The sequence below is a fragment of the Bubalus kerabau genome, chromosome 1, assembly GCF_029407905.1.
Source record: "Bubalus kerabau isolate K-KA32 ecotype Philippines breed swamp buffalo chromosome 1, PCC_UOA_SB_1v2, whole genome shotgun sequence".
Classification (NCBI taxonomy): domain Eukaryota; kingdom Metazoa; phylum Chordata; class Mammalia; order Artiodactyla; family Bovidae; genus Bubalus; species Bubalus kerabau.
This window is the reverse complement of record NC_073624.1, coordinates 277804380-277827408: the sequence shown is the minus strand read 5'-3', so window position 1 is coordinate 277827408 and position 23029 is coordinate 277804380. Positions and strand designations below refer to the sequence as shown.

Here is a 23029-nt window from a genome sequence, read left to right as displayed (position 1 = left end):
TAAAGCCCGTAGTAATTCTCAGTGAGGTGAGTCATGCCCAGTGAGTGGCTCAGGCTTGAGTTCTCCAGTTCCATATGTTGATTGCTCTGATCCTTCCTTGGAGGCCAGAGAACAGGAAACAAACCCCCAAAACCCCCGAAAACAACAAGAACAAAAAAGCAAGCAAGAAGGTTAAGCTTGTTTCTATGTCGTCTGTGTTCTAATGGACTCCTCAAAGGCCAGAATTTCTACTTGACCAGAATAATTAGGAAAAGCTAGCTGCTCTAGTGTAAACAAGGTTTTACTTCGGAACATTAATTCGACCAATGGTTACCCAAATTTCTGGGGTAATCATGAACCCAATTGCACAGTTCTGGGCTTAATCTCCCGTCTGTTGTATGGATGTGTTGTGAGCTAGGATTCAAGGAGACTGCATGGACCTTCTGCAGGAAGGAGTGAACCCACCAGCCCTGCACCATGGAACTGTGTGGGGATGAACCATCCCAGGAAAAGACAGAGCGAAGACTTAAAAAGGAGTCTCTCATCCCTATAGCGAGGCTTTCTCTAAATCCCATTTATTAAATGGTTTCCTTGTGAGAGGTGCCCACATGGCTGATCATATTCACAAAAGGGAAGAAACAGGAAATTATAGCTAGCATGGAGCTGAAGTGCTCTGCTTAGTTTCCCAGGCTTTGTCACCCACTTGATCCAGACTCAGATCTTCCACTCATCAGGTGTATGACATTGGACAACATACTTATTATACTTTGATGCCTCAATTTTTTCTACTCTAAAGTAGAGATAAATGGCCATAGAAGTATGAGGACTAAATAAGATAATGAATGTACTTGCCAAATAGGAAGCACTCAATGAATGCATGGCAACCATTCTTTTTGGAAGCCTGCTTAGTCCAGGCTCCACCCTCTGAGTATTATACCATCCTAAGTGGCTCAGACGGTAAAGAATCTGCCTGCAATGTGGGAGAACCAGGTTCACTTCCTGGGCTGGGAAGATCCCCAGGAGAAGGAAACAGCTACCCACTCCAGAATTCTTGCCTGGAAAATTCCATGGACAGAGAACAACACAGTAATCAGCTCCTGTAAATCTATGTAAACATCATCCTGCCTACTTTTCTCTGTCTAGCCATGTTATTGATTAAAAATAGGATAAACACTAAATATAGGCTTATCTGGCGGCTCAGACGGTAACGAATCCACCTGCAATGTGGGAGACCTGGGTTTGATCCCTGGGTGGGAGAGATCCCCTGGAGGAGGGCATGGCAACCCACTCCAGTGTTCTTGCCTGGAGAATCCCCATGGACATAGGAGCCTGGTGGGCTACAGTCCACGGGGTTGGGAAGAGTCGGACACGACTGAGCGACTAAGCACAGCACAAACACTTAATATAAGCTGGGTCAGTCAATTCTTACTGCCAAGAATCTGAAACCAGACCTCAAAGACTAATTCAGTATCTGCAGATGTGGGGTTTGGAAGGTGGTAACCTGGATGTCACCAGAATGACCTCTGAAGATAGGACAGAGGAACGTAGTCTTCAGAGCAAGAGGGAAATGAAGCAGCAACACAGCAAGGAGAAACAGTGGAAGACCGAGTGAACAGAGAGAGTGAGCAGAGAGAGAATATGCTCTGGTTCCTGACTGCTTCCCAGGTCCTAACTGCAGTGACGCCCAGAGCTGGCTGAACTTCCTGCTGTTTCCGTTTCATGAGATAACTCTATTTTCTTCTAATACACTTACTATTGTTTAGCTTCAGCAGTTTCTGTTCTTCATAATCAGAAAGGCCATAAGAGAAAATGGTGACCCACCTATTTGCATTTGTTTAAAGTAAAGGACCCTGATGCTGGGAAAGATGAAGGCAGGAGGAGAAGGGGATGACAGAGGATGAGATGGCTGGATGGCATCACTGACTCAATGGACATGAGTCTGAGTAAACTCCAGGAGTTGGTGATGGACAGGGAGGCCTGGCATGCTGCAGTCCATGGGGTCACAAAGGGTTGGACAGGACTGAGCGACTGAACTGAAAGTAAAAGATCACTTTAGACATTCTGAACCAGGAATGTACTTAATGCAATTAAGTGAATAAAAATCAGACATAACAGAGAATGAGGTATAGGCCAATTTCCTTCTACCATTTCTATGTAACACAAGACAAGACTAGTCCTCACTAAACCAGGAAACCACTCACGTACTCCTCTGCTTCCTCTCGAGGACTTTTATTCTGTTTATTGGATTGAGCAGAATTCCTGAATAGTATCCTACATATGGTACATCTTTCCTACTAGTAACCATAAATCAAAACTCATTTTTCCTGTGACCTGCTATCCCAAATCCCCCATTTCTGTTTTTCCAGAAGGCAGATGGATACTCTGGTACATTAACTCAAGCCAATTTGTTAATTGATTCCAGTATAATAGAAGGTCTTTTTCATTCCTGGAAACATACATGTGACTTAAGGTAAAAAAAATCCCTTAATGAAAATGAATGAAATTAGCAATAGGAAATTCTGACACTGAATAAAGTAGCAGGGTAAGTAATTTTTAGAAAGGTGTTCTTGTGAATACCAAGCCACTAGATTAAAAAAAAAAAGGTTAAAGTAGAGAGGACTATATATTTTTGAGACATTTAAAATTACTGAGCATTCCTTTTTGTACTGTAGCAAAATGGTTTTAGAAGCTAAAAATAAAAGTACAGCTTAATATATTCAAAATTGTAATCAGATGTTAGAACAAGAGAATCAGTCATAAATGCTTAGTCAACTGAGATGATCACATTTCTATGCTAATCTTGTGTTTTTAATTAACAGATAAAGCAGAAGGGGGTATCTAAACAATAGTGTATAAAAACGAAAAAAACAAAATTTCAAGCTCTAATTAAATGGAGAAGCAATAACAAAATACTGCTGCATTTCAGCAACTGTTCATTAAAAAAACAACAGAAAAATCTTGTTATGTCTTTCTAAAATTACGTTTCACAGGCTTCAGCATCCTCTTCTGTTTTTACTTGTGATCATAAAGAAACCAGATGTTGATCATAAGCTGAGCCACCACACCAAACAGCACCTTCTGCCCTGAATTTCCTGACTGGTCAGAAGACGCATGGCTTGTGCAGAGCAGGTGAGTCTAGGGTAGATTCAGAGTTGGGGCTCTCAAAACCGATTCCCAGGGTCCACATTCTGGATCCACCATGTTCTTCTCATATGATCTTAGGCAAGATACTCAACCTTCCCAACCGTAATTCTCCTCATGTTACAATGGGCCCAACACAGTACCTACTGTTGCCTTGAGGACTCACTCATTCTCCTTTAAGTGCCAAGCACTGTTCTAGCCTTTTGGAATCCAAGAGCAAATAATATAACTGAAAATTACTGCCCTCCTAAAGTTTATGTTCTATATATTGCATCTAAAGCACCTGATTAGCATAATACCTAGTATTCAGTAATCGTAAATGTCAGCTGTTAGGATTGTGAATAGCTGATTGAGACAGAACACTGGAACAGCAATGTGTCAGGGTGCGGTCACACATTTGCTTAATCTTTCTGAGCCTCAATTACTTAATCTGTAAAGTGATCTTAAGATTGTTCCTATTAAATATATGGCAGATCATGAGACACAGAAGAGATTAAAGAAAATATGAAGATACATTATACAAAAGAATGCTTTTCCAGTACATTAAAACCTTAGAAAAAACTCAGATTTTAGGTATTCAGTTGCATTTTTAAAAAATAAAGAAAAACTCTCAAGAAAGGGAAAAACATAAATGATCACTATCATACCAAATCTTCATAAAACATGAAATCACAAAACCCCAAAATAAGTGACATCTTACATTTATCTTAAAAAGTATACATGGCTACCCTATCAGAAATCATTAGATGAAATAATCTCCTTCTAGAACATACAAGAGAAATGTAATATGTTCCTTTCTAGCAATCTTAGCTTTCCTTATTTTGTTTTTCCATTGAAACTTAAAAATAAAATTGGTCTCATACCCACATCTTTTCACAAGATTATGTTTTTCAAGGTTTTATAAGTTCTTTTGAAATTACTTTCCTTTTTCAGTTAAAAACCGTAGATTTTTAACCATCTTAAAATTATCTGAACACAGGGCAGACATTCCCAGGTTTAGCCAAATTAAATGGCATCACACGGCCCCGGGTAAGAAAGGCCCTGTTTATCTGGCCCAGCACAATGCTCCCTGGACGTCCCATTTTGATAATATTGAACTCTCTGTACTTCAGGATTAAATCACGCCTTCTCATGAAATACAAAACTTTGTTTTCAACTTTCCTTCAGCGAGAATATTCTTTCCCCTTGTATTCAGTGATAAACCCATCCATCAAGTATCACTCAACAATAACCTCCACAAAACTTTCCAATTGCTCCCCAACACAGCTCCCACAATGACACATCATATTAGACCTTCTTGATATTACTCCTATGGTGCTTTGGACGTGTTGTCACTAAACTGAGTATCTCCTTGCATTATTTTGTTACATCCACCTGAAGGCAGGGACCATGATTCTCATGTTGTTATCACCCTGGTACAGAATAGGCTACTATCCATGTTTATGAAGTACCGGAAACATCACTGTTCTCAATGGACAAGCAAAACCTTTACTAAACAATAAAATATTTTTGTCTTCTATACTTTAATTTGTAGAGTTGTTAATCTTACTTCATAACAAAAAAGCATCATTGTGGTAGAGTAATCAAAAATTAAGAGGAATCAGTGTAAGACTTAAAATAGAAAAAGAAATCACATTCTATAGTAGTCTCCCAAAACACCTTTTCTGGCGTTGACAATGACATACAATATCAGGAAATTAAGAAATGCTTCCAACACTCCCAACAGAGTATGGTCTTTTACTCAAATACATGGCATTCAAGAGTTTATCCTCCTTTACTTTTCATTGACAAAGAACACAGCCCAAAACCAGTTCTTAAAAATAAACCCAAATAAAAATAAATCTTGCAGTAGAATTCATCAGCAATAAAACCATAAATGCCATTACCATTTAAATCTACTATAAGGTCAACCCTCAACCCACTTAACATTCAGAATAATCAGGTTTAATACTTTTTAGAGTGATACCTAGCAATCTAATGCCATTGTAAGTAACATCCCCTCTCAAAGTTTGTCAGTGTACTTCAAACATTTGTATGAAAAGGGAGAAAAAAAAATTCACATTGGCTTACTGAATAATTATAAAGTAAATGGGGTCGATTTCACGTAAACTGAAACACAAAATATCCAACACTCTAAACAGAAATGGTTTGTTAGAAACTTAGTGTGCCAAAAGAACACTTCCGGAAGTGAGACGGAGACAAGAACATTCTCCAAAAGCAGGCCATTTCTTTATGCAATTACTTGTTTCCATTTTATAGGTCACATGTTTTTATCTATAATGAAACACTGCTCTGCTTTTCTCATGGTAATCAAAACAAAACAAAGCTAAAGTAAAGAAATGCATCCCCCACCAAAGTGAAAATACTATTTTGGGGAAACACAATTAAAAATATTTTCAGGTTCTGAATTCCAGTGACCTCTAATCAGTGAACAGTTATAAATTTATAACTTCATATAAAATTTAAAGCATATTTAATATTTTGCTTTGATTTGTAGGACAAACACTTTAGAATTCATGGACATGTATTATATATATTTGGGGATGTCAAGATTGGAGCTTGGTGTCTTTCTTCATTTCTTGAAAAACTGAAAGGAAACTTTCAATTACACTTTAGAAATTTTAATTGAATTTTGAAATACCTCACTAAAATTTCCCCAATGAGGAAAAATACTCTTCACTGTAGTATATACTATATATGTTATTTTTATATATTTATGGTATATTTATACTACTTAAATATATATATATTATTTCTTAGAAAAAAATGCATGTCTTGAATATATCTATTAAATGTAAATCAATTAAAACTCCACTGCAATTACTACTGCTACCACAGAATTAGACATAGAGGAACACAGTTCCACAGCACAAGTCACTTCCATGAAATCAGCAAAAAGAATGATTTACTTTCTCAATATAAGCATCATGTATTGGTGAGATACTAAAATGAAAAAAAAAAAAAAAATACTGAATTCATCCAAAAGATCATTTACATAAGTGTGAAGAGAAACAAAAGACCACTGGCTAGAGATACCATAAAATTCATCCAGTAATCATGATTAACAAGAAAAGAACAGTAGATTAGAAGGTTATCAGTGAAAGTGAGTACAGAAAAATACTACATGTTGCTATAATACAGCTAGCAAAATATCATATCCAAAATGTATTTATGAAACTAAAGACAAAGACATTCTATGTGACAGGTGACAAATCTGGGGGGTTTATGTTAATGCTGGTGAGCACCCTAACAGATGTGACTCATCAATCACGGGGCTCCGTCACTGGCCCTGGAATCCTTCTCGATGCGCCATGCAGACAGTCGCCGAGGCCTGTCTGTCAAACCTGCTCTCAGCACCGCCACTCAAGACGTGCAGTCAGGAGCCTTCCTCACAGGCAAGCAGCACAGGACTAGGGACAGTCTTCTAAGCTAGGTGTTCAAGCGTGGGCTGACTTTCAAAAATTTGTAAATGCATGAACATTTTTAAGCAAAAGGAGAAAATAAAAATTATAGCAGATAATGTTGTGATTTTGTAAGTGGGATAAATTTTTAAAAGTTAACTGCCATCAGCAATTTAGAATGGTTTCAATTCTGATGATAGAAGCACTTAAAAAAAATACAGTCATCCATCTGCAAGAAAAGCCATCACTAAAAAGCAGCAAGAAATTGAATCAGCAGTTCCCTCAACCACAACACACCAGCAATTAAAGAGTGTTATTGGTAACTGACAATACAACAGTTTCAAGAATGGGTATTTATTATGGTTTAAAGTCATTGATAGTCTACCAGTTTTACAAAAATCTGAGACAGAATAAAAAACTACAGTAGAGCATTTGATACCCAAAGTAACTTTAACATGTGAACAATCAAAATTACAGGTTTTCTCTAAGTAAAGGGCAATCCTTTCCTGTTACTTTTAACATAAAGTAACAAAGTCATTACACAATTCCTGTCCAAAACCAATTTTTTAGAGTCTTTTCAAATATCTATTACATTGTAATTCGATCTACATTTATAGAAAGTAAATACAGTCACTATTGATAGAAAGTAAAACAGGAATATGATGGTGACTTAGTTTTCATTGTCTTAATTTCCAGAAATATAATATTCCTATGAGATGGTTGGATGGCATCACTGACTCAATAGACATGGAGTTGAGTAAACTCCGGGAGTTGGTTGGTGATGGACGAGGTCTGGCGTGCTGCAGTCCATGGGGTCGCAAAGAGTCGGACAAGACTGAGTGACTGAACTGAATATCCCTACTGAAACGTATTTTAAAACACATGTGATTGTTGAACCATATTTGAAACATAAGCTATAATTTTAGTTTCAGAATAAAACTGAATACTAAGCAAAACTGGGGGGGTCATTAAGTAAAAAATGTTCACTGAGATCAAATAAATGTATATTTCAGGTGACTATAACTTTGTTCTGCTGCAACTCTACGTTGTACAACCTCACCAGAATATTAGGTCAAAGGCTACATGGTGAAACACATGAGGAAAAAATACATCTCAATAACCAACCAACTTAAAGTACATAATGGTTTCATCTGACAATGAACCCTCCCCACATTAAACAGTATCATGTGCTGCTTCCAGCAGATAAAAACTGTATCAAATCCTAAACCTTATTTCAAGTATATACACGGCCATATTTAGGCTCTGACATGAATCCTACAAGAGATCTTAATTTTTATTCACATTTAGCAAAAAAAAAAAAAAAATACTTTCAGCTATGAGCAACTAAAACCACAGTCTATAAGGCAGTAAGACCAAGTTGCTGGTCTTAATATAATTAGAGCAAGTTTGCTAAAATCTCCTTTGAAATAACTAGTGTGCTAAAATCTTTTTACCCTTGGCCACATACACAGTCAAGAATTATTTTACTATTAAGATTTCCCATAACTTTATAAGTAATTTCTTTAAAAAGGGGGAAGAACACATGAAACAATATTATTCAGTTATAAGATTATAGCTGCTTATATGATTAGCTTGAGGCACTTCTTATCACTATGCTATTCATGATTATAATAAATTTTTAATTAGTAAATAATTGTCTAATAAGGAGTTACCTCAGGAAGACAGACAACAAGTGTTTCTATAAAATGTCAAAGAATGCTTTCACACAAAATATGAAAACCAACAAGAAATACATGTTGTGAAAGAAAATTCATTGCTTTATGATAGCAAATACATCAGTTTTCTAATATCCTATTAACAGACCTGGAAAATGTTTTAAAATATTCTCCTTACCTGTGTATACAGTTTTTACTCTCGAGATAGGCCATACCAGAAGCAACATCTAATGAAAATTTCACTAATTGTTTGAGTTTTATATCGTCCTTCCTCTTTCTCAGAAACGTGAGGAAATCACCTCCTAGAAAAATCAACAACAAGAGAAGATCACGATGAAAGTCATATTTATCACCTATTAGATACACCTTCCAGAACAAAAAGCATTACACATTTAACCATACTTTCTGCTCATTTAAGAGGAGGATAAAAGAAAACATGAAAAGAACACATCTTATTAGAAAGCAGACACTATGAATTCTCTTAGATGCAGATTAAGTACTGCAAGGGCTTCACACTGTATATTACTCAACACATAACAATATTCAGTCATACTTTTTCCTCGGTCATAATTTCTCACCAATCTACTTGGCTAAAATTTTCTAAGAAATCCTTTTGTCTCTAATACCAGATAAAAGATTATAATTATTATGAGTTAAATAAAAAAGTAAATGATATTGAATTAGTTACCAGATTCAGTGATTGCTTAAAAAACTGAGATTACTAACACCATGATAAATAGAGTAACACCATGAAAAAAAAAGGCTATGAGTTTGATAAGATTTAGATGCTAAGCCAGATTGCATTTTCATGCATCAAATGGATTCCAGTGATATCTGAGAGAAACTCCTCAAACCAGCATGTTCCACAAGAAGTGTAATGCAAGCCACTTAGAAATTTCAAATATACTGGTAGCCACATTTTTAAAAGTAACAACAATGAAAAGGTGAAAGTGACTGAAGTAATACATTTTTCTTTAGTTCCATTATGTATAAAATATTATTTTTTTTTAGCTCTTTTTTTTTTGTAGTTAACTTTTTTATTTTTTTTAATTTTATTTTATTTTTAAACTTTACAATATTGTATTAGTTTTGCCAAATATCGAAATGAATCCGCCACAGGTATACCTGTGTTCCCCATCCTGAACCTTCCTCCCTCCTCCCTCCCCATACCCTCCCTCTGGGTCGATTTATGTATAAAATATTATTAAATCAACATGCATTATTATAAAATTATGGTGAAAATATTTTACATTTCATCATCTTAACTCTTTAAAACATGTTGTGCATTTTACATTTATGGAACATCTCAATTTAGATGCAAATTTCCATCAGAAATATTTGATCTGTATTTAGATTTCATCAAATTCATGGTTAAAAAACGCAGATTCACATACCTACATTGTTCCAAAAATTTTATACTTAAATTTTTCCAATAACTGAATCATAGTACTGGAAATGAAATTTTTAAATTTAAATCATATAAAATTGAGTGAAACTCACAGTTCATCTTTTAGAAGCACACATGTCAAAACTCAAGAGCTCAGGAGCTACATATGGCCAGTGACTACCAGACTAAACAGGACAGCCTTAGACCACAGGCCCTAACAGCATGGCATTAACGGTTAAAGCTTGGTCACTTCTCCTTGCTAATGCACATTATAATGCACTGCATTAGTCAACAAAGTAAAACAACACCTAGTCAAAATATATTGAATGAACGTTCTCTAAAAACAGTCATTCCTACTTTTTCTGTCTATTAGAACCTCAGACATTAAGCCAGAGTTTTGCAAGAGGGATTAGCATTTTAATTGTTATTTCCTGATGTTTTTGATACTCTTCACCAGGGATCTAGCCTCCTTAAATAGAACAACTCTAGAGGTGAAGATTAAATGGCTTTTTCTTTAATGAGAGTCTCAAGAAAACAAACACCAGCCTAACTCTCCTTAGAAAGTTCTTTTTCTAAAATCTTTCCCCTATTCATAAATCAAGCATTATACAAATTTAGGTGGACTATTTACGAAATCGATAAGCTATATGCTTCAAAAGTAATCTTAATGGTGTCCGATTATTTACTTTTTTCTGTTCTTCCAAAGAGAATATCAAACTTATTACTAAGAACATTACTGAAATAGCTTCTGTCAAGCTTGACTTAATTTTCTTAAAAAAAAAAAAAAAAAAACCTAAATGCAACAGTAAACAGCAAAATTAACCACTAATTTTTCAACTTTAATAGGCAAAAAATGTCTATTAAAATGGACTTGAAATCAATATTTAGTTAAAGTTACTTCCTGGGCCAATATTCTCATATACTGTTAGATACATTTATTGATACACTGGTCTAGTTTAGAAGAAGTGTACCCTTCTAATTTTGAAACCATACAGCATTTTGTTTATTCATTTGGAATAACTTTCAAATGAAAGAAATCTTTCCTGGAATTTGATTAAAGCAGCATATGACATAACCTCAGTGTTCTGTGGAATCCTAATATTTCTTCTTTCCAAAATTAGCTCACATTCAGCACTTTTCCTCTGCCTCCTGCTCTATTTAAATGTAGACTTTCACCTACTCCTCCTCAACCCCCAGCCCAGCCTGTAAACCCAGTGAGGAGCGCTGCACCTCTAGTCAGAAGGCTAGTTTCAGCAAACGCCACAGGATGTCCAGAATGTCATACTTCAATAAGCATTCTTGGATGAATGAGTAAATAATGTAAAAAACAATCTCTTCCATGTAGCTTATAAGCTACCCATGAAGACAATCTACATATGAAATTTTTTATTAATTTTAGTCATTTCTTCCTTAGCTCCTCTCCAATGGTTGGAACTATGCTTTTCAAGTACTTGCTCAAAATTAACGTTTAGAAAAGGATAACACTGAATCACTGGCACCTGACAGAGGCCATAAAAGTCTTTAGATTCCAAAATAAAACTTAGTACATTTAAAACTCGGAGCTCACCTTGATAAGATGCTTCTGTAACACCGCTGCCTTACAAACTGCATCATTTTAAAAAATAATTTGCAAAGGAGCAATTCTTAATAGAGAAGACTGTAGACCAACAGAGGCTTCCCAGGTGGTGCCAGTGGTAAAGAACCTGCCTGCCAATGCAAGAGTATAAGAGATGCAGGTTTGATCCCCGGGTTGGGAAGCTTCCTTGGCAGGGAGCATGGCAACCCCCTCCAGTATTCCTGTCTGGAGAATTTTTTGTCATTTTCACTGGGCCACTTTAAAGAACCTCTTTGAACATGTGATCTATCTAATAATCATATATGCAGCACATGTGCATACATGTTTGCATATGTATGTATGCATGTAGCCTAGAGTACCCCACCTGACCACTGCAGTAAAATGGTGGTACTCAAAAATGTGTAAAACGAGATAATAACTCCTCTTTTGTAACTCTGTCTTACCAAGGCTTATTTCTGTATGGATATGCCGCATACTAAGCCAAGACAGGATGGATTATTTTCTAGAGTTCTTCAGTGATAAATTTCTAAAACAATTCTTAGAATGTTTTTATAAACAACTTCTAGTTTACTACTGATACAGCATCACATGGTGAAAAGAGCATGGATAGTTAGGCCTCAGCAATCTAGGTCTGATTAGCATGTAACCTGGGGTAAACTGTTCAATCTCTCTAACCTTCCTTACAACATAAGGATTAGTGCCTTTTATTTCTCAAGGTGGTTTTGAAGACCAAAACGTATCTAAACCACAAAGCAAATGTCTACCTAGCATGTGGTGCACACAATAAACAGCAGTGTAACTTACTATTTCTGTTGAAGTTATTTTGCATATAAAACCAGGAACAGCTGCAGCAAGGACTGGTTGTCACACAACAGTAGTTTTTCCTCACTCACCTCACTGCCTTTCTCCCACTTTGGAGAGTATTTATCTCGTCTCAGCACTAAAGGCAATCCTAGGTTTGCTTAACCCAATTATCAACGGAGTCGCATTTTCAAGTGACGGTTCAGGGATGTGCGCGCAGTCGCTAAATCTTGTCCGACGCTGGGACCTCAAGGACTGTAGGCGGCCAGGCTCCTCTGTCCATGGGATTCTCCAGGCAAGAATACCAGAGTGGGTTGCCATGCCCTTCTCCAGGGGATCTTCCCAACCCAGGGATCACACTGCAGGCAGATTCTTTACCATCTGAGCCCACCAGGGAAGCCAGACTCAGGGGTAGGTACACTGTTTAATTCAGGCCACTGAGATACAGGAGATAACTTTTAAAGGATGAATGAAAGAAACTTTTTAAGACAAGTACCAGGAAAGGAGCTTATCTGCAAGTGGAAGTATGCAGGGCAGCATGTGCTCCACAAAGACTGGCAGCCTTGGGATGAAGCCATCACCATGGAGAAGCTTCACCAGGAAGAGTGAAGGAAAGAATAGTTTTTGGTGGCATCTCTGAGCCACTGGATCAAACGCTGCCTCAAGAATGACTTTCTTCTAGATTTTTGAGTTGAATGAACAAATAAAAGCTCTATAATTTTTTTGATATAACTCCCATACTAGCCACTCAAAGATTCTTTATGGATAAAATGATAACTGTATTAGAAGATACTGAGAATTAAAAAGATACTATACATTGATATATTAAATGTCTAGAACAAGTAGGAAATAATAAATAGAAGTGCTTTATTCTGTTTACAGCCAACATTTAGTAAGAGAATAGAAGACTGTTTTATTCTTAACAGCTCTTTCTCAAAGGTTTCTTACTCTGTGCTATGAAAATCTGATCCTATCTGTTCTTTCTGTATTAATGGGACTCTGAGGAACTGATCATATTAAACAAAGTCGTAGAGATTATTATGTAAACAAGAATATGAATATATCAATTTGTCATTAGGGAAAAGGGATCATCAAGGCTATACCACTAATGACTTTCTGCCACTGAATCATGTAGAGATCTTAATTTATCTTCAAATAAATTTAAAGGTTATTAAATTACGAGATACCAGTCCCTAGTGATATATAAAATGCATAATTCATTACCCTTGTTTTTTAGGATATCAATTTACTCCAGAGAAGTTTGGTTTAGTTGTGTTCACGTACACATTTAAAATAGGCTCATAATCAAAGCAAGTATTAAATTATAGAGGGCTATTATAGAGGATCCATTTATGTCATTGTTCAGAGTTGTTACTAAAAAATAAAACTTTTCATCTTTTCTTCTCTTTAATTAGACTTCTGGCTGTGGGCCAGCCCATCAAAACTCAGGCAGGTACACATTTATATGACAATCATAACAACAAGTGCTGACTTAATTTGTGCTCTGGGAGACACAGAATAGATTTTGTGTAATAGAAGGTAAGTTAAAACACGTTCCAGAAGAAAAGGATCGATGCAGACACTGAGGCGCCGATACTGACTGCTACACGCAGGGCACGTGTAGGAGAGGCGGCCTTCACGGAAAGGGAGGCTGGACAGGAGAAGGCGCCGGCTGTTAACCGAGGTGATGGGGGCTTCTTCCAAGAAGCAGCACACACACAGGCCACAGGAGCTGACAGGCTCGGCCATGAGCGGGGCATGGCTCAGTCTGTGAGGAAAGATGAGAAACATGCAACACAGGAAAGCCGAAAATGACTCCAAGGACACACTGGCTCTTCTGAAGCCACGCTCTTCTTTCTAACACAGCGCGTGCTGAAGAGCTTGGTCCCTGTGCAGTTCAGCTGAGCCAAAGGCAGCGCTGAGAGGATGGTTTCCCAGTTTAGATTAACGCACGACATGCGTCTTTTCAGATGCGGCTCCTTAATGACCACGCTCTGCCAGCAGTGCAGGGTGCCGGGGCCTTTGGCATTTCTCCTTTGCAGATGATTTCTAACAACGCAACTCTCTAATGGTCATAAAACCAGTTCTCTGAAGTAAGAGAGTGCCTTTCACAGTACTTTTTAACTTGCCGGTTCAAGGGGCAGCAGCTATAATCTTGCTAGACATTATGTGACCTGCCAGGACAGATGCAGAGTCAGGTTTCACAGACCTTCAGAACACTGGCTTCCAGAAAGCACTCTGGAGATAATCTGCTTTATTACACGGTGGAGGAGAGAGCTGAACTCACCTGATTTTTACTTTTAAGGTGGTAATTTTGGTGATATAACTGAAACTCTAAGGCATGTGCCTGCAAACTATGGCCTGAAGAGGCCAAAATCAGCCCCATGCCTGCTTTTGTAAATAAAGTTTTACTGGAAACTTTAAATTCATGCCTTTACATGCTGTTTACAGATGCTTTGGAACTATGATGGTGGAGCTGAGGATGGCCAAACACTGGACAGCCCTCAACGCCTAACCATCTTACTACCTGGTCCTTTACAGAAAAAGCTCACTGCCTCTTGCTTTGAGGTATTACTCAGTATTTCATACCGCTACAGTACCTCTATCTAAAGGTTCTCACGATCGCCTTGGTTACTTTCAACCAAGATCTTACTGTTCACTGTGCTTTCTTTTTTGCGTGAGGGCTCAATACTGCCATTTTTTAATGTTCAAGGAGGAAGCTGGAAAGGTAAATTCACCAATTAATTTTAATTCCTAAGGCTGACAAACATATTCACACAGAAAAAAACATATGAAGAGTGAGATCATAAACCCCTGGTATCCTCCCCGTCCACAACCCACCATCTGCCACCGAGACAAAGAAATTACACTCTCTCTCCCTGCTCTCATGCCAAACAAGCTACTTTTCTATTTTGTGGCCTGTTATGCCCCTGAAGGCTGCCTTTGATATAAAAATAAGAATGGACAGGACGATCAGGTGTATAAAGAGGTTCATTACTGGAATACCCTTTAAATACTTAGATGCTACAAAGACATTTTTTTCTAAATAAAAAATTCAAAAGAATGCTTATTTTGATGTATCTATCTATTACAGGAAAACCTGCAGAGAAAAAAGCATCAATTCAAGTTTCCTTAGATTTTTTAAAGAGATGTGGGATAAAAAGACCAACTCATAAGTACATTTAAATTTCATAAGAGAAAAAATGTTTATAAAAGCTAACAATATTTTTAGAAATTGAATTTATCATAGGCTACATATTTCAGAGACATTAAGTCCCTGAAAGCAATAAAATCAGTGACTACTTTATAAAAACTATTATATAATCTTATTCTCTAAAGTAATTAGAAACATATTTATATCTTCATGTTTACCCATTTCTGTTGGATATGGTCAGAATTTAATTTATGCAAAGGTTTTAATCATAAACACATTTACAAACTATGAAACTTTCTATCAAAATTAATTAAAAAGTATTACTTTATAATTTTAAAGAACACAGTGCAGCAAAGAGCTTGGAATGTCAGTGTTGAGAAAAAAAAAAAAATCACAAAAAAACAGGAGCATCTTTTTTCACTTTTTAAAAAGTTGTGGTAAAAACACTTATAAATTTTTCCTCTTAATTTTAAGTGTAATACTGTTAATTATATTGACAATGTTGTACAAGTGATCCAGGTGAGCCACAGAATTGACTTTCTAACTGAGAGAGTCATTTCCTAGGCAGGTTGATAGGAAATCTAGGGGTCCCCAAGGAGAGAGGGGTCTCCAAATGGAGAAAATAGCCTGCAAGTGTCAGACATTTTTCTCTCTCTTAAGCGGCAGGAGGAAACAAACTAGCAATATTTTTTTCCTTCTCTGTACAAATTTAAAGAGAGGTTTCTCTTAAAATACTGTGTTGCCATAATGACACCTGGTTTCGCCTGAAGTTAGCTATTCTTGAGCCTAGAGGTAACCAATGCCTTTTTCTTATGGAAATGTTTGTCTTAAGCTATGCTAATGTACTACGCCTTTACCCCAAACTCTGTCTCCAAGTCGGTTCCTCCTCTTGGCCCAGAACCTACTTGACAAACCAGTATGTTATACTCAGATATTGTTCCCCTAATCTATGTAAATGAAACTATTTGTATGGTGGTCTGCCCTTCTTTAAGATTCAAGTTAATTATTTTATGGCCCAGGATAAACCATTTGGTGCCATTCTGATCTTTAAGACATTCCTTTCTTTCATTAACAGACTGCTAGTGACTATATAACATCCAGCTGAAGACTAGCAGGGGGGTACTCTTTCTGCCCCCTTCTGATGCCTATGTCAGAAGCTTTCTCTATCTCCTTTATACTTTAATAAAACTTTATTACACAAAAGCTTTGAGCGATCAAGTCTCGTCTCTGGCCCCGGATTGAATTCTTCTCCTCTGGGGGCCAAGAATCCCGGTGTATTCGCGTGATTCAACAACAACCTTTGATAACTTAGAAACCATTTTCATTATGGTAAAAAAAAATGCATAAATTTTAGCATCTTTATTCTTTTTAAGTATATAGTTCAGTAGTGTCTCCCTCTGAGATAAAGGTTTGATTCCATTTATACAAAGTCAAGGCTATGGTTTTTCCTGTGGTCATGTATGGATGTGAGAGTTGGACTGTGAAGAAGGCTGAGCGCTGAAGAATTGATGTTTTTGAACTGTGGTGTTGGAGAAGACTCTTGAGAGTCCCTTGGACTGCAAGGAGATCCAACCAGTCCATTCTGAAGGAGATCAGCCCTGGGATTTCTTTGGAGGGATTGATGCTAAAGCTGAAACTCCAGTACTTTGGCCACCTCATGCGAAGAGCTGACTCATTGGAAAAGACTCTGATGCTGGGAGGGACTGGGGGCAGGAGGAGAAGGGGACGACAGAGGATGAGATGGCTGGATGGCATCACTGACTTGATGGACGTGAGTCTGAGTGAACTCCGGGAGTTGGTGATGGACAGGGAGGCCTGGCGTGCTGCAATTCATGGGGTCGCAAAGAGTAGGACACGACTGAACGACTGATCTGATCTGATACAAAGTCCAAAACCAGCCCAAACGAATCTATTTTATAAGATCAGAAAATGGTAACCACGGGTGTGTATACTTTTTGATAATCCTGGAGAATCCCAGGGACAGGGGAGCCTGGTGGGCTGCTGTCTATGGGGTCACACAGAGTCGGACACGACTGAAGCGACGCAGCAGCAGCAGCAGCAAACTTATAATTGGTGTACTCTTCTGTATGTGTTATATTTCGTTTGATCTAGTATTTCACCCTATATATAAACTAATAAGTTAAATTATTATTTTTTCATGGGTCAGAGATAAATAACTTCAGTAGTCACAGCACAGCAGGGGGCTCTTGTGGGTTAAGCATATACGGATCCTTGAACACAAAGTAGGATGTGTTCTGGGAGAGGAATGATGAGTTTCAAAAAGCTGCTGTTTTTTAGCAGGCAGTAAGCAAGCCAACAGAGTGCATCATGAGAAATGCCAGGCTGGATGAATCACCAGCTGGAACCAAGATTGCCCAGAGAAATATCAACCATCTCAGATATGAACATGATGCCACCCTAATGGCAGAAACCAAAGATGAACTCAGAGCCTCTTGATGAGGGTGAAAGAGGAGAGTGCAAAAGATGGCTTAAAACTCAACATTCAGAAAACTAAGATCATGGCATCTGGTTTCATCACTTCAAGGCAAACAGATGAGGAAACAATGGAAACGGTGACAGATCTTCTTTTCTTGGGCTCCAAAAAGTGACTGTGGATGGTGACTGCAGCCATGAAATTAAAAGATGCTTGTTCTTTGGAAGAAAAGCTATGCAAACCTAGACAGCATATTAAAAAGCAGAGACGTTACTTTGCCGACAAAGGTCCATCTAGTCAAAGCTATGGTTTTCCCAGTAGTCATGTATGGATGTGAGAGTTGGACTATAAAGAAAGCTGAGCGCAGAAGAATTGATGCTCTTGAACTGTGGTGTTGGAGGACTCTTGAGAGTCCTTTGGACAGCAAGGAGATCAAACCAGTCAATTCCAAAGGAAATCAACTCTGATTATTTATTGAAAGGACTGATGCTGATGCTGAAGCTCCAGTACTCTGACCACCAGATGCAAACAGTCAACTCACTGGCAAAGACCCTGTGGATGGGAAAGACTGGGGGCAGGAGGAAAAGGGGGCGGTAGAGGATGAGATGGTTGGATGGCATCACCGACTCAATGGACATGAGCTTGAGCAAACTCAGAGATAGTGAAGGACAGGGAAGCCTGGCTCAGAGAGAGTCAGACATGACTCAGTGACTGAACAACAACAAGTGGTGTTTGGGGGTTCACAGGTGGCGCACGTGGTAAAGAACCTGCGTGCCAATGCAGGTGATGTAAGAGAGGCAGGTTTGATCCTTCGGTCGGGAGAAACCCTTGAAGTAGGAAATGGCAACTCATTCATTCTTGCCTGGAGAATCCCAAGGACACAGGAGACGGGCAAGCTACAGTCCAAGTGGTCACAAAGAGACAGACACAACTGAAATGACTTAGCATGTGCACAGATGATAAAATATCAAAGGTGGGAGGAGAAGGGGACAACGGAGGATGAGACAGTTAGACAGCATCACCGATTCAACAGGTACGAATTTAAGCAAACTCCGGGAGATAATGAAGGACAGAGGAGCCTGATGTGCTGCAGTCCATGGGGTCATAAAGAGTCGGATATGACTTAGTGATTGAACAGTAACAATAACAAAGCAAGACTGCTCTTCTGAAAGGGAGATATTACCTTGTCCCTAGAAGCTGTTCATTACAAACATACCCCAGAGAAATGGCCCAGATAAAGATCAGTCAGGGCCTTGTATTCTTGGCATACCCAGTAAGGTGAGTAGGAATGCAAGAAATCAATGCAAGAGTATCTTGTAACATACCTTAATAATAAGCTTACTAGATTTCTAATACTATAAAAAAGTAGATCAGAGGAAAGTCATAAACATAATGCAACAATATTTCTGCAAGCCATTTAACTCATCAAAAATGTGAAGTGAAAGTCAGTCAGTCGTGTCCGACTCTTTGTGACCCGAGGTGATATCAAAGCTGATTTCAAATATATAAAGAGCTTTTTTTTAAAAAAAGAAAAAATGAAATAAGAACTTTATTTCTCATTTAACTTCAGGTTTCAAGTAAGGGTGATATTTTGTGTGCCAGGATATCCTGTCTAAATTATTTCTTCAAAAATAGTAAGAGAAATGCTTGTGTGTGAGCTAACACTGTCTTTTCCACCTTCAAATATCTGCATCAGGAAAATTTATCTCCCTTTTTGCTTAGAACAGAAAAGCTATGTTGCTTACCATTTAGGATTAAAAAAAAAATACAAAGTGAGTACCTGCGATGAGTGTGACATACTTCTACAATGATGAGTAGTCAATGATAAAAAAAGATGATTACTCATATTGGACAAGAGATTTTAGAGGTATCAGAATTTCCTAGGATGGATGACTTTCTAGCAGATTAAGTTGGCTTAACTTGATCTATCTTAGGTAAACATATAGAATAAGACTGTTGACATTCTAACATTGTTGTTCAGTAGCTAAGTTGTGTCTGACTCTCTGCAACCCTATGGACTGCAGCACACCAGGCTCCTTGGTCCTCCACTATCTCCCAGAGTTTGCTCAAACTCATGTCCCCTGAGACGGTGATGCCATCCAACCATCTCATCCTCTGTCACCCCATTTTTCCTCCTGCCTTCAATTTTTACAGCATCAGGGTCTTTTCCAGTGAGTTGGCTCTTCGAAGTAGGTGGCCAAAGTACTGGAGCTTCAGCATTAGTCCTTCTAATGCATATTCACGGTTGAGCTCCTTTAGGATGGACTGGTTGGATCTGCCTGCTGTCTGTCTTCCGCAGGTGAAGGGGCAGCAGGGGCTTCCTGGTGGGCCACATAGGGTGCCGCCTCTCAGGACACAGACAAGGACTCGGGCAGCCACCCCACAAAAGGTCTCTTGACACATCAGGAAAGGATACAGGGGACAGCGGTATTCAAAGAACTTTAAGGTCTACTAAAGATTAATGGATACTCCTTCTTCCAGCCATTCTCAATCTAATAAGGAAGACAAAAAAATTAGGGGGAAAAAAACTATATTAAAAGACATAGTTGGCACTTCTCTGGTGGTCCAGTGGCTAAAACTCTGTGTTCTCAATATAGAGGGCCTGCATTTTCTCCCTGGTCTGGGAGCTAGATTCCACATGCCACAATTACCAACCAAGAGTTATCATTCCACAACCAGATCCTGCAGGCAAGGAAGATTTAAGATCCTGAGTGTGGCAACTAAGACCCGGAGCAGGCCAAAAGGGAAAATAAAAGACAAGGTGAAATAGCAGTTAAATACATACACAAGTAATATGTAGTGATGGTTCAGAAACGCACAGTGAGATCTGACTTCTGGGACCAGAGAAAGATTCAGAAAGTCAGTAACACTGTGAAAGATGAGTGGGGTTCCAAGGAGGGGGAAACACAGAAGAACCAGCTGAACTTATGTTACAAGGGAAAGACAGAAATTGAAACTAAGGGCTCACGGGGAGTAAACAGCCACAGAACCAAGACTCCCATTTCTGTATGAGTTCATTCTATTTTTGTTGCTGAATATTTTGCACTAAACTGGCATGACCGATGATGAATAATTGAAGCTTTCTCCTGGGTAACTGCTGAGGGGGAAAAACTAAATTGGGTTCACTCTAATGTCAAAAATATTGACCATCTTTTTTCTTTAAGCTTGATTTTGGATATAAAATAAACATTAATTCCTTCTTTGGAGTTTTTCTAGTAGAATGTTAACTCTGTGCTAGAAATAATTATCATTCTCTAGAAGCACAGGATGTTTGGCCATAAACCGATATTCCTCCTAATTCAGATCATCATGAAATGGGTTCTCAATTACACTGAATGTTCTCAAATCTAAGTGGGTAAAAAAAAGATATATTAAGGTTATTTGACTTAAATGTTTCTCTTAGGATAAGTACTTTCAGGAAGGAGAGAAGAACCATGCATGCAGTAAAAGTCTAGTCATCTAACGGAAAAGGAAAACAGTTGCTATACATCTTTAAGATTAACTTTAATAGAGTTTTACTCCATAAGTTTGCAGTCTGTCTTCTCATTCCAACTTTGTAATTAGTTGTAGGAACTTAGGCAAGCTGCTTGATTTCTTTGGGTTCCATCTATTACATAAAGGGCTTTGGGTTAGATGGACCTCAAAATTCCAATCTAGACCCCGAAGTTCAGTGGAATAGAAAGCGGGGATATGCAGGCACCACCTCCGGGTTCCCTGTCTTAAGCCACTCCGCTCTGGACACGCTGCCTGCAGTCCTATCTTCCTTGCACGGCAGCCGTCCACTCTCCCCGCTGGGCCAGGGCTGAGGCCCTGTCATCTGTGTGCGTGGCCTGCCGACGAGGCTGGAGCTCTCCAGACGCCTTCCCACTCCTGACACTCCCCATCCCAGGCATCACTGCCATCGCTTCTCTGGAACCTGGTCCAAGCATCCAAGAATAACTGCTTCCTTGCTTGCATCCTTCACCCAGCACACCCAGTGTATAATCCACTTCCGCACTTCTATCATTTAACCTCTAGTGTTAGTGCTTTACACAAGCACTTAGCTGTTCATTTTGGAATTAGTGAGAACTTTGATTTTTTTGATATCGAATTCTGGCAAGAAAATGGAATCATCCTGCCTTATTCTTTCCCAGCTAATTTGCTCACATGATTCAGATATAAAATCCTTAAGCATCTTCCTTATTCAGCAAAAGCTGACCTTTACCAGTGTCACCAGTTTAAAAAGAATAACACAGCCTCTATTCCTTCGTAATCCATATAACTCCACTTTTACAAACAGCAAGTATTTCATTAATTTTAAATAGATCTTTTGTTAAGTTATTATCTATGTGACCTTTTCGCAACTACTCACACGAAGTTTTTCAGGGCTTTTATCATCAACTCCCAGAAGGCACACCCCAGTAGGTAACTCACTTAGTACAACATGGTGTGCAAATAGGCAATTAAAACTATTTGCATTAAAGTGATAGGTTAAATGTCACAGAGAAACCAACAAAAGATTTAGATACATGAGTATTTTCTTCCAGTTACTGCTGGTCATTTCTTATTGGATATTATTTTCATTTATGACATGAATAAAAGCTCAGTGAGCAACAGGGCAGAGGGAAAATGTCATGTACAACTTGGGGTTTCTTTTTCACTTTGGTTTATGCTCTTAAAAATGTATTTGAGAACAAAAAACAATGGCTATTTATCAAAAAAGACAGGTTTATTAACCTACCAAATGTGTAACCATAAACATGACCACAGTAAGATCATAATCCAAACAATGTAGATACACCGACAAAAGGAAACGAGCTCCTTTAAGTTAATTCCCATGTTGCCAGAAATGGCTTTAAGAGCACAGGCTGGCATTGGGTCCAGGAGTGGCGTCAGGAGGATAGAGGGGGCTGTTGAGCTGCCACTGGCTGAGCTATTGTACAGGACGCCGTGATCAAAGCCAACCCAAGAAAAAGAAATGCAAAAAACCAAAATGGTTGTCTGAGGAGGCCTTAAATAGCTGAGAAAAGAAGAGAAGTGAAAAGCAAAGGAGAAAAGGAAAGATATATGCATCTGAATGCAGAGTTTGAAAGAATAGCAAGGAGAGATAAGAAAGCCTCCTTCAGTGATCAGTGCAAAGAAACAGAGGAAAACAATAGAATGGGAAAGACTAGAGATCTCTTCAAAAAAATTAGAGATACCAAGGGAACTTTTCATGCAAAGATGGGCACAATAAAGGACAGATATGGTATGGACCTAACAGAAGCAGAAGATATTAAGAAGAGGTGGCAAGAATACAAAGAAAGGAGATCAACCCTGTGATTTCTTTGAAAGGAATGATGCTAAAGCTGAAACTCCAGTACTTTGGTCACCTCATGTGAAGAGTTGACTCAATGGAAAAGACTCTGAGGCTGGGAGGGATTGGGGGCAGGAGGAGAAGGGGACAACAGAGGATGAGATGGCTGGATGGCATCACTAACTCGATGGACATGAGTCTGAGT

The 23029-nt window shown here is 38.3% G+C and overlaps 1 protein-coding gene across 12 annotated transcripts in view; it reads right to left on the bottom strand.

Annotated features, from left to right (window-relative positions):
- FER (FER tyrosine kinase) overlaps positions 1-23029 on the bottom strand; it is a 464961-nt gene that overhangs the window by 98384 nt on the left and 343548 nt on the right. For 8 of the 12 annotated variants that reach the window (XM_055565828.1, XM_055565850.1, XM_055565853.1 and 5 more), the window contains one exon: positions 8376-8499. In XM_055565828.1, coding sequence (XP_055421803.1) covers positions 8376-8499 — 124 coding nt within the window. Of the gene's footprint in view, positions 1-6859; positions 7383-8375; positions 8500-12808; positions 13730-13758; positions 14136-23029 lie in introns of those variants that run through there. The other 4 variants (XM_055565848.1, XM_055565841.1, XM_055565866.1 and 1 more) reach the window with 4 other exon arrangements.